This window comes from Gymnoscopelus braueri (genome assembly GCF_963280865.1).
Source record: "Gymnoscopelus braueri genome assembly, chromosome: 9".
NCBI classification, from domain to species: domain Eukaryota; kingdom Metazoa; phylum Chordata; class Actinopteri; order Myctophiformes; family Myctophidae; genus Gymnoscopelus; species Gymnoscopelus braueri.
This window is the reverse complement of record NC_137610.1, coordinates 28,870,776-28,883,975: the sequence shown is the minus strand read 5'-3', so window position 1 is coordinate 28,883,975 and position 13,200 is coordinate 28,870,776. Positions and strand designations below refer to the sequence as shown.

Here is a 13,200-nt window from a genome sequence, read left to right as displayed (position 1 = left end):
GAGACACATCCGAGTTTTTTTGCCGGGCCAAACAAAGGCATCACGTGACGTTGATTCCCTTCCCCTATTCGCTCATACCAGGACATGTCGACGTATGTGTGTAGGCAGAAGAATTCCAATAAGGGACACACTTTGATCCTTAATTTTTGAGAATCGATCAATGACCCACGTCTTGCAAGTTCATGCACATATACTATAATACAGGATGTTAACCACTCTCTGTACTTCTGGCTACACCAAATCTCTCCATAAATAGCCGAGCCACAAACTCACGACGCGTCGAAACGCGACAGTACAATGCCTTTATTAAAAATTTGGCATCGAAATTTACTTACAGTACAAAAAGTAAGATGACTAAAATCTCTCACAATGTGTCGGACGTTTTCGAAAATAGCAGATCCACAAGCTCACAAAGTCTACAGCAGTGGTTCTCTTGACCCTTACTTACAAGTCTGTAACTCTGACGGTGTACAAATGGAACCAAATGGACCCTAATGGGTCCATTTGGTTCCATTTGTATACTGTCAGAGTTAAGGGGAGGCCTTGACATTTTAAAGTTTGAGAACCACTGGTGTACAGTCCTTGAGTAATTGTACTTGGAGGTGTAACTTTCCATCACTGGTAGGAATTAATGCCTTATAGCAGGCAGAACACAAAGAAGAGAGACTGACAAATGGACACATACACACACACGTATACACACAGTCATAAGAACACATATCATTCATCTGCACCAGACATCTGTGGGTGTGCCGGACGAACACCTTAGGACCCCTCTTTTCAACTATCTCTTTGCCACAGGCCGGCAATTACATTTAATTACAGCTCAGCCACCGTGTTTGATGAATGCAGTATACCCTCTCCCACTGCTAATCCCTCTAAGTGAGCTATTGTTTCATTTATCTGGCTGAAATTACTTTGGGAAGAAATTACACCCGCGGACTATTAATAGTCGTGAATTTCTGTGTAAAAAAAAAAAAAAAAGAAGTGCCTGACAACAAAGTGCTGAGCACAGCACTACACACACACACACACACACAGTGTATTTAGCACTTCATTGAGTTTCTGTGGCAGTTTGCCACACTTTAGACGTTACAATTACAATTACATCTTAACCCATTAAGACCGGGAACGCATCTGTGTCATTTTAAGATTTCTTTGGCTATTCATAAATAGCAGATATACCAGCTCATGGCACGGCACAGAGTGCCGCGCTATAGATCTGCAGCTTGTAGATCTGCTATTTTTGAAAAATAATGTTTTAAATGTGTCAAATCTTTGAATATACTGTACATATTTATTTTTTTCAATCGAACATTTTTAACTCAAATCTTTGCTTCTGGGGGTCCCTGGAACAAAACATTTTGAGATGGGGGGTCCGCGGCCAAATACATTTTTGGGGGTCTTTGAGAACCACTGATATAGAAACATAATTTTTTTTTAAAAACTGTAGGACTTAGAAGACATTTGTAGAATCCCCGGAAGCAAAGATTTGAGTTACAAATGTTTGCTTTAATTAATATATATATATTCAAAGATTTGCACAAAAATAGCAGATCTACAAGCTCGTAGCGCGGCACTCAGTGCTGCGCTATGAGCTTGTAGATCTGCTATTTTTGAATAGCCAAAGAAATCAAAAAATGACACAGATGCGTTCCCGGTCTTAATGGGTTAATTATCGTGTTACCATCATGCCACTTATGTTACCTTCCCGATCCCCCATGTTCTGTCCAGCACCACATAAGTACTGACTGAAAAACTACAGTGTCAGTGAATTGCTCCAGTTCTATCTACCGAGGTTACACAACATATTTCATATTTTATTATCATTTTATTATTAAAATATGTAGTTAAGCTGTTTTGGCCCCGGGCTGTAGCCCCATGAGCCTAATGTGTTATAATCCTGGCCTGCATATCAATGCTTTGTGCTTACTTAAAAGAAATTTCACGATTTTTTTGGCTTTTTCTGCCTTTATTGATAGTATACAGTAAACTGACAGGAAATGGGGAGAGAGAGACGGGAGTGACACGCAGCAAATGTCGTCGGGATCGGGATTCGAACCCGCGACACGCTGTCAGGTGCCCGGACCGCTACGCCAGCAGTCCGGGCCCTTTATTGTTAGCTTTTTTTACTTTGACCTGTTAAAGGGATAGTTCACCCAAAAAATACTTTATTTCTATCGATTAGTCACCCCATGGAGACTTGAATTCATGGATATTTTTTTGTTTTTATCGCATCTTCAGCCAATATTTTGATGACCAGTGGACCGGTAGGCAGCGGTTCCGGTAGAAGACACAAAGGAGACTCTTTGTGTCTCCTACCGGAACTGCTGGCGGTCATCAAATTATGGTCTTAGGAATGCGACAAAAACAAAAAAATATCCATGAAGTCAAGTCTCCATGGGGTGACTAAAGAAAATTCTTTTTGGGGGTGAACTATCCCTTTAAGAGTTGCCTCAGACTTATTGCACTGTACTATGTATGCTTGTAAAAAATAATATATGCTGCCAACATGTCGGGAACTCCTCTGAATGACTGGTTTTGTGGTTTTCTTCTTCTTTCTCTGCATCTCCCACACAGATCAAGTTTGGCAAAGGGGAGTGGGTGGTGGGCTCGGTGCACTACGAGAGCAAGTACGAGGTCCCTCTCTACATCATCATCCCTGCTGTCATCATCCCCATGCTGCTCATCATCGCCGTCTCCGTCTACTGCTACAGGTACAGTACACCCCCCCCCTCCCCCAGTGGTGGAAGAAGTACTCGGATATTTTACTTAAGTAAAAGTAGCAATACCACAATATAAAAATACTCTGTTACAAGTAAAAAGGCCTGTGTTCAAAATGTTACTTGAGTAAAAGTACTAAAGTATTGGCATCAAAGTACCAAAAGTAAAAGTACTAAAATGTTTGAAAATAGCAGATCTACAAGCTCACAACGTGTCGCGATGCGACGCGTTGTGAGCTTGTAGATCGGCTATTTTCAAATAGCCTATGTATAAAATGGGGCTGAAGTGGTTAATGAATGTTTTATAATATAATAATGTATATCTGCAAAGTAACTAGTAACTAAAGTTATCAAATAATTGTAGTGGAGTAAAAGTACAATATTTTCCTCTGAGATGTAGTGGAGTAAAAGTAAAAGTATTGAAAATTGGAAATACTCCAGTAAAGTAAAACTACCTAAAAAAGTACAGTGTACTTGAGTAAATGTACTTAGTTGCTTTACACTGCCCCCCTCTCACACAATGTCTACCCATGGATTAAAGTTCTCAGTCACCACGACTGATTTCAGTCATTTGGTCTTCTATGAAAGCATGTCGCTCACCAAAAATTGCAGATCTACAATAGTAACAGTAACTGTTGTCAAGAGTACTTGAGGCCACTGTATTGGCTCTTTTCCCCTAAAATAATAATGTACCTTTATTGGAAGGATAAACCCCTTGAAACGCACCATCTCGTTTTCGAGGGGGGATCCCTACTCCGTACACGAACAGAACAGTGAACCGTGCTCTGCTGTGAAACGTATTTCACGGTTTGTGGATTTGTTTTCATTACGCTGCGGCTGGGTTTCAGATAAGGTTCTCAGAACCTGAGTTCTGGGAACCCACCATAACTTCGAACATACTTTCAACTTTTTTTGAAAATAGCGAAAATAGCCGAGCTTGTAGATCGTCTATTTCCTGTGAATTTCTAGTGAATTCATAATGTATTTTTTTGTACATCTGGGTCCCCAGGAGCCACACAAATTCTCTTCTGCGTCTCAAGTTGAAAAGGTTTGGGAATCCCTGAGATAAACAGTAGTTTATAGTAATAGACACTACCCTGAATGCATGTTAACCTCCTCACCATCATGGCCCACTGACTGAATCTTCAAGCCAGATTAGACGGGTTAGAGACTTGATGTTTGGAGCGGTGGGATTAATCAGAGGAAGATGAACATGGAGTGATGTGTGTGTGTTTGTGTGTGTGTGTGCCATGTGGCATCTGTTACAGGAGGAAGAGTCAGCAGGCAGAGAGAGAGTACGAAAAGGTCAAACACCAGCTGGAGAACCTGGAGGAGAGCGTACGAGACCGCTGCAAGAAGGAGTTCACAGGTACAGTAGAGTACAAATCACAATCACAGCTACCGTACGTTGATGAATTGAATACATACTGTAGGACCACAATGGAAACGAAGTCCCCAGGACCTTGTGTGTTATCCTTTTAGCCTTAATGTCTATACTGTACCTCGTGCTTTTTACATTTCTGACTAGTAAAGTATTCAATCAATCAATCAATCAAAAAACTGTATGGTACAGTGCCATTCACAGGTATTGTATTTCTTTCTTTATTTTCATTTCAAACCTTTATTTATTCTAGAAAGGCACTGAAGTTACCCTCATTTACAGAGACGACAAACAATATAACACAGCTGCAGCATCAAACAATTAAAACTAATAATAAAAAAGAGTTTGGTACTAAGATATACAAATGAAATACTAAGTAGGTTAAAAACAATTACAAACAGATACACAATGGAGCATCGCCATCGATTTCAACTGTGCAAGTGATGGCATAGAAACAAACTTTAAAATGTGTTAATGTGTAATGCTATATTAACTAAGTTAGCTGGGGACGCCCTTGAACCCCCCCCAAGGACCCCAGTTTGAGAACCACTGCCCTACGTTACAGTATACCGTTCACAGTTACTGTATGGTACAGTACCCAGTACCACCTGCCTCCACTAATGTCCCACAGAGCATCCATGGCTTTAAGAGGCTGTGCTTTAACACTATTACAGTTTTTGTTGTTATTCTACTGTTGGGGTGGCGTACTTTGTATAAGCACATAATGTTATGAGGCTGCTGTGTTTATGCATAATTTAACAAGGATTACGAGCAGCGGCTTTACAATTAAAGTAATAAAAAGAGGCTTTCAGAGTTGCCGTTATTTCTCTGCTAATAATCTTCATGTCTGCTCGTCGGAAAGCTTAACGATGCGTGTGCACAGCAAAATCCTCAGTGTTCATTTAGCCATTTGTAAACTCTTGAGATCAGACAAAATGTCACCAAATGGACCCGAATTAACGGTGGAGACTTGACCGTGTACCACTTAAACCAGGGTTTCTCTAAGTGGGTACCGTGACGCAAGTCCAGGGGTGCTGCCGAAATACTTTGATAATATTTGTAATTCATCAGTTTAACCCCTTAGACCCTCTGTACTTATTAAAACTGACCTGAGTTTCACTGTACTTGGTGCGTTCTTTTTCCATCTTCACCAAAATCTCTTTGCCAAAAATAGCAGAGCTACAAGCTCACAACGTGTCACAACGTGTCACAACGTGTCACAACGTGATGCGTTTTGAGCTTGTAGATCTGCTATTTTTGGTGAATGTTCCCCCCCCAGAATAGGGACGCTGGGGTTCAAGTGGTTAAAAGTCAAGTATAAAGTCCTTTTCAATCTGTCCTAATGGAAACAGATATTCTCTCAAGTTTTCCTGGTGACATGCTGTATCTTAAGGTGCTATATAAAGTAACAATGTAATTCAGGGGTGCCGTGGATTATAACGTTATTTACAGGGGTTCCCTGAGCCAAAACAAATTGAGAACTACTGGCTTAAAGGACAAACGCTTGCCGTTAGAGAGGACTGAGATGCCGTCAGTGGTGGAAGACATACGCTGAGCTTATAATGCATAATATGCATTATAACCAGCACTTATAATACTTCATAAACCTTGTCATAAGTTGCTCTGCATAATTATACACATCTATAACGAGTGTTATGAAGCCTCAGTTATAAGTGCATTATAATGCATTATAGATGTGCTCATAATGCATTATAGACCTGACCTTAATACCGAATAACTTAACCTATAATAATACATCATCATTTATCACTTAATGTATGTTTTATCTAAATTTGCAAAGTAACTAATGCTATCGTCAAATAGTGTGCGTATTAAAGCTGTGGTTCTCAAAGTGGTGTCCTTGGGGTCCCCAGACAAAGCTAAAATAGTTAATATAGCATCACAAACATTTTATCCATTTATATGTTGGCTATTCAAAAATAGCAGATCTACAAGCTTGCAGCGCGTCACTTCGTGCTGCGCTGCGAGCTTGTACATCTGCTATTTCTTTAAATGTTTGGAACATTTTGAGTAATTTTGATTATTTGTTTTAACACGGATCTTCTCTTCTGGCGGTCCCTGGCACAAAACATTTACAGATGTTACATACATACAAATACATATCAATTTGGGGGTCCTTGACATGAAACAGTTTCAGAACCACTGGCACCATAAAGTATTGCAACATGGAAATATTCACGTAAACCAAAAGCACAGTACCTCAACACTTTTGCGTAGTACTTTGAGTAATTGTACTCAGTTACTTTCCACCACTGCATGCCATTGATCTTCTTCTCTCCTCTGTGTCCCATGCAGACCTGATGATTGAGATGGAGGACCACACCAACGAGCAGAGCGGAGCAGTCCCCTTCCTGGACTACAAGACCTACACCGACCGCGTCTTCTTCCTGCCCTCCAAGGACGGCGCGAACGACGTGATGATCACGGGCAAGCTGGACATCCCCGAGGCGCGCAAAGCCGTCGTGGCCAACGCCCTCAACCAGTTCTCCAACCTGCTCAACTCCAAGACCTTCCTCATCAATGTAAGCCGCATTAGATACGCACACATGCACACACACACACACACACACACACACACACACACACACACACACACACACACACACCCACACACACTTAACCACTTAACCCATTCAATCCGGGAAAGCATCTGTGTCATTTTAGATTTATTTGGCTATTCAAAAATAGCAGATATACAAGCTCATAGCGCGGCACCGAGTGCCACGCTATGAGCTTGTATATCTGCTATTTTTGAAAAATCGTGAACATTTGTGCAAATCTTTGAATATTACAGTATATTTTTTTTAAGCGAACATTTGTAACTCAAATCTTTGCTTCTGGGGGGGTCCTTGGAACAACATATTTTGAAATGGGGGGTCGGCGGACAAATAGTTTTTCAGAAACCTGTTAGGATTTAGAAGACATTTGTAGAATCCCCCAGAAGCAAAGATTTGAGTTACAAATGTTCGCTTTAAGAATATATTCAAACTAAAGTTTCATGATTTTTCCAAAAAATAGCAGATATACAAGCTAGGCTCACTCTCATGGCTCCGATTCACAGATATTGAGGCTAGGGGAATTTGAATTTCGCTTTGTCGAGCGTCTATACGAACACAATTGGCCCGTGTTCCGGGGGAGGGAAGCCGGGTGGTCACTGCACGTTCACCTACAGGCTGGGGGCGGCACCTGTCAGCTGGGAGCGTTGAGCGGGAGGAGTAGGACGGAGAGGCTCTACGTCCTCCCGGTGGGGGTTCCTCCTTACTAGCAGGTGACGTGAGCCAGAAGAATACAGCCGTGACAATACGCAAAAGTGTGTGGGGAGGAATTCATTGGCATACTAAGTTTGGGGAGAAAAGAAAAGAAAACCAGTGTTTCAGCAGCTAATAATATGCCCTCATCACAGCTGGTCTAACACTTCTCTGCCTATTAATTTAACTAGGTTCCATATACATAAGTTATATATATATTTTCTTTTGAACCGGTAATGTTCGCACCATTCTGCTGGAAAGGCATACAGCATAACAGTACAGGATGTGAGAGAACCGAGGAGACAGAGATGTGTGGATCTGTTCAAGCGTGGAAGACTGAAACAGCTCAGGTGTTGTGTGTGTGTGTGTGTGTGTGTGTGTGTGTGTGTGTGTGTGTGTGTGTGTGTGTGTGTGTGTGTGTGTGTGTGTGTGTGTGTGTGTGAAAATCTCTCTCCCACTAATTGGCGTCTGGTTGTAGCCCTAACGATTTAACAGCACCCTGAACCAAATGGAGCTTTGTGTTTGGATTGTTGGGCTTATTATTACTAGCATTGCTCTCAGGATCATTTACATCTACATATGTAAGCTGTCTGTGTGTGCATGTGTCTGTGTGCACGTGGTGGCGAGCGTGCATTTGCGGATATTTGCACGCCGAGCACATACTTTCAGTATGTGTGTGTATTCTCATGCGTGCTCTTCCCTCTCGCTCTGTTACGTGCATTTACACAGTGGTGTAAAGTAACTAAGTACATTTAGTCAAGTGCTGTACTTAAGTACATTTTTGGGGTATTTTCTACTTTACTGTTGTATTTCCAATTTTTTTTTTTTTTTACTCCACTACATCTCAGAGACAAATATTGTACTTTTTACTCCACTTCAATTATTTGAAAACGTTAGTTACTAGTTACTTTGTAGATTTTGATTATTATTACAAAATGTACAGTAAACACTTCAGCCCTATATACATTTCGGCCGTTTGAAAATAGCAGATCTACTGTACAAGCTCACAATGCGTCGCGATGCGACGCATTGTGAGCTTGTAGATCTGCTATTCTCAATAGATTTTTATACATTATATATATTTTTCTTTTTTATATATATATGTGAAAGCTTGTGAAATGGGACATTCTACATAATGAGTGGACTACTTTCTACTTTTGGTACTTTAAGTACATTTTGTTACCAATACTTTTGTCATTTTAGTTAGTTTATACTTTTACTTAAGTAAAAAAAAAAATAGTAGCCTACTTTTTCCACCACATGACGCATTTCTCTAATTTCTTGAAACGCAGTTCATTCGGACGTGCGAAAGCAAACCGGACTTCAACGCGCGCGCCAAGGTGTACTTTGCCTCCCTGCTGACGGTGGCGCTGCACGGCAAACTGGAGTACTACACGGACATCATGAGGACCCTCCTGCTGGAACTGATGGGGGACTACGTCCACAGCAAGAACCCCAAGCTCATGCTGCGCAGGTGAGGAAGTGTTGCAACACATACAGAGAGACAGCAGCAGCGCAAGCAGGAAACACATGCTGCTTTACAATACACGCTGCTCCAGTGTTAGGAGATTCCCTATCCCAGCCAAGTGTGCATATTGTTAGATCCAACGTTATATAGAGAGAGACAGTTGCATCGCGCTTTGATCTCGCTGCAAAGCGGGATGTTGCCACCTGTAGTTCCAAACATTGGAACTTCTGCATTTCCGCATTCCATTCTTACAATGGGAGTCTATGCTACTGACGCAACTCTCTCTCTATATAACGCTGGTTAGGTCATGTGTGAGCCAGATACATTTACTAAGTATTTTTTTGCAGAATCACATTGGCTTTTTTTTTTTTAACACATCCACCGCCAAGGGCTAATCTCATAATGTACTCACCAGTGCCAAGGTTTTATTGTTGTTTTTTGTTTTTTTCAGGTCGCCATAGGCCCCGTTAAAATCCTTTAGATTGCCCGATCCAATGTTTGTAAACAACGGGCACATGTCCTGGTGTCTACTCGTCGAGACCGCGTGTCAAACGGAGCCGCCATGTTTGAGTTCTGATCGTTTATGTTAACATGGGAAATGCGAGGATGAAAAACTACATGTCCTGTACAGCTTTTACAGGGTTTTTTTGTGTACGACTTAGAATGAAGGCAGACAGGAAACAAAAAACGTGATCGCACTTCCGGTCGATTTCGGGTGGTGTTACACTGAAAATGGTCCCCCTGGAAAATTGAAAAAAAAAAAAAATCGGTCTCGGCGCTTAACAGTTGGATTTAACGGCCCGTAGGACTACGGTCTTGGCGGTTAATGTGTTAAACATGACTCATTTGTGGTCATTCTGGTCAAAACATTGAATCTTTCAATTAGCCTGGAAACCAGACGAATCTGCCATTGCAAAAAAATAAGAATTGCCCTCGGCATATTTGGTCTGGCACCGCTCAGTTGTGATTGGATTTCACTCCCTCCGAAGTAGTGAGGGACCAATCAGGGCCCAGTATGCAAATATGGGGCGGGTTTATCACCAGAGGCATTTTTGGGGGAATTCGCCCCTTGGAAATGCAGGTTCCACACAGAGATTCCAGACTAATATCTACTCAGTGCTATTAGTCTGGCCATGCCAGGCTACAAGTACAGACCCCTGGGGGACCCCAGTCAACAAAGTACGTAGGGTTTAATTGGTTAATCTAACTTCTCTGTGTGCAAGACTCCTCAGTGATTGTCCTTGCATCACTGTAATGATCTGAGGTGTCTCTCCATTAAGTCACCTTCTCATGGGGATACTAAGGTCCTTGGTTCGAGTCCCATGGCGTCCCATTCAAACTACACAAACATTTGGCCATTTATTTTGGGGTGGCGATGACGTCAGCGGCTCAGGACTGGAGATACTGTAGAGCGGCCGCTTGGGAACCGGAAAGGTTCTAGGGTCGGGTCGGTCGGTTCAATCCCCGGCTCTTCCTCCTCCTCTTGGCTTATAGCGACAACAAAGTGTCCTTGAGCAAGACAACTGCTCCCCAGGCGCTAATTAGCAGGCCCACTGATGCTAATAGTTAGGATGGGTTAAATGCAGAGGACAAACTCCTGGTACAGTATTATTATGCAAATGTACTTGGCCCGATATCCCTGACAACAACTAGAAAAAAAAAAGCAAGGGGACACATTCATCATTATTACTATTACTATTATTATTATCTCAAGGTCAAATCCTCTGGGAACTGCAGCCTGTCCCCCCCAGTGGGACTGTGACTGTCTCGCGGTACAGTTAGCTCACTTAACCCATTAAGGCCTGATGCCGATTCTACAAATAATAATAATAATAATAATAAACTGTATTTATTTAGCACCTTTCATGACATAAATGCAGCTCAAAGTGCTTTACAGGTTGAAAGACATAACATAAAATAAAGCGAAAGTGCTTTACAGAAAAAGCAACACGATTCAACAACAAAGCAGAAATGTCTTCTAAATCCCAACAGTTTTCTAAAAAACATGTGTTGCTACAGTATATCAGTGGTTCTCAAACTTTTTCATAATTGTCAAGGACCCCCAAAATTATATGTATTTAGCCGTGGACCCCCATCTCAAAATATTTTGTTGCAGGGACCCCCAGAAGCGAAGATAGGAGTTTAAAAAATCGCTTTAAAACATATATTCAAAGATTTGCTCAGATTGTCAAGATTTTTTTGTAAAATAGCAGATCTACAAGTTCATAGCGCGGCACTTGGTGCCACGCTATGAACTTGTATATCTGCTATTTTTTAATAGCCAAAGTGTAAAACAATGCTTTTTGGCTCAAATCAAAAAATGACACGGATGCGTTCCCGGTCTTAACGGGTTAATTCTGGAGGGCTGCACCACGATTCTGAACTGTCAACTGTTGCCTCAGCAGGCCCCTCCGACTGGCTGTTTTGCAAGTACACATCACTAATTATCCCCCGGTGGAGAAGGCTCGTTATGCTGATTAGACCATTGTGCCAACACGGCCCCCCCCGCCCCCACCCACCCCTATATTACAAGACTGCTAATTAGGCATGCTAACAGCTAACAATAGGCCCCCATACCGATGGACAGCTTCCAGCAAAGTGTCATCAGCAGCATCCTGAACGGTAAACTGTTATGTTATGTTATGTTATGTTGTGTGTCTTTCCAGGTCAGAGACGGTGGTGGAGAGAATGCTGTGTAACTGGATGTCTATCTGCCTCTATCAGTTCTTGAAGGTAATGATACAACTGTAACAAAAGTAGAAAACAAAAACGAGCACGCTCGGTCTATATGAATGTAATTTCCCGGGTGCACACACATCTCACGAATAAGAAAATAATAACCGACACTCCGAAGTCCTTCTGGTACTTTTTTGATTCATTAAGGCACGGGCAGCATACACGGACGCGTGTCGGTGTCAAGCCTTCCTCTCAGTGTGATGCATGCTGAGGAAGGCTTGACGCCGAAATGCTGCCCGTGCCTTAATGAATTAAAAAGTACCAGAAGGACTTTGGAGTGCTGTCAAACAAGTCTAATGTCAAAGCTGTCAAACCATTCCTCAGAGTTACTACAGAGAGTCCTCAACATATTTGTGTTGAGTTTTTTTTTACATTAACCACTTGAACCCTAGCATCTATTTTCCCGGGCGGGAACCTTCGCCAAAAATAGCCGATCTACGAGCTCACGACGCATTGTTATTTTTGGCGAAGAGATTTGATGTACAGGGAATATAGAGCAGATCAAGTACAGAGCCAAAGGTCAAGCCTATATTTACTGTAAGTATTGAGGGTTTAAGTGGTTAAATGTCTGAAAATACACATGAACATGAATCCAACATACTGTATTTATAGAAAAGATTGTGTGTAAACAACAAGCAAAAAAATATAAAAAAACATTAATATAGGATATTGGCCATTTACACAAAACTGATATGATAGTGCTGTCAAACAAGTCTATGAAGCTATCCATGAAATCTATGAACATTTTTCATCTGCAACACAGTTTTATACAATATGTAGTGGGGGTCCCTGCTTCATCTCTCTCTCAGCTAAGCTGGGTCCTTGACCTGAAAAACATTGAAGACCCCAGCTCTTATTTATACTCCATAGTATGATGGTGTCACTTCTGCCAACAAGGACTGATCTTTTTCAAATAACGCTTCACAACTTGAAGCGGCGTTAGCTTAAAGGGCAAGACCACTTTGGTAGAGGTTTGGGTTGTGTGCTTGCCTTGCCATGATGTAACTCCAAAGGTGGACAAGAAATAAAACATTATTGCTCCATTAGACTGCCCCAACCCTCCTGATTTCGTGTATAGAGGGGCGGGTGTATAGAGCCGGCGAGAGATTGCGCCTGATCCCATTGGTTCACCGATCTGTCCGTCAACCCCTGCCCCGTTAACACAACATTACGAGCGACGCCCACTGCACTCTGGTTGGTTGGGAAATGAAACACTTCCTCATACCGAGTACACCGACGTGCTGGGCCAGGCTTTTATTTTTTAGCAAAACTAAACAATAAAAGCCTGGAGATCGAGGCTATTGCTCCATTGATTAGAAATTGATAATTCAAAATATGCTTCTCATTGACTTACATTGTACCACGGTGAAACAGCTCTCAAAGTCACTCTTTTAGCATATTTTGAATTTCATATCAATGGAGCATTGTTTTTGGAGTTACTGTACATCATGGCAAGGTAACTACACAACCCAAACCTCTACCAAAGTGGTCTTGCCCTTTAAACATCTGTTCTTGCGGAGTTGCAGAGTATAAATTAAGCTTGTGCAAGTTACTGAATATCCTTCTGCGGAAATTCATTGTTATCAAAATGATTCTCATCTGAGCCTCAATTCACACATTAAC

General features: G+C 41.7%; 1 protein-coding gene across 1 annotated transcript in view; it reads left to right on the top strand.

Moving 5' to 3' along the window:
• Positions 1-13,200, top strand: part of plxnb2b (plexin b2b) — a 224,437-nt gene that overhangs the window by 180,049 nt on the left and 31,188 nt on the right. Inside the window, exons 25-29 of the mRNA XM_080437931.1 lie at positions 2,581-2,717; positions 3,992-4,092; positions 6,421-6,647; positions 8,666-8,847; positions 11,508-11,574. Coding sequence (XP_080294057.1) covers positions 2,581-2,717; positions 3,992-4,092; positions 6,421-6,647; positions 8,666-8,847; positions 11,508-11,574 — 714 coding nt within the window. The remainder of the gene's footprint in view (positions 1-2,580; positions 2,718-3,991; positions 4,093-6,420; positions 6,648-8,665; positions 8,848-11,507; positions 11,575-13,200) is intronic.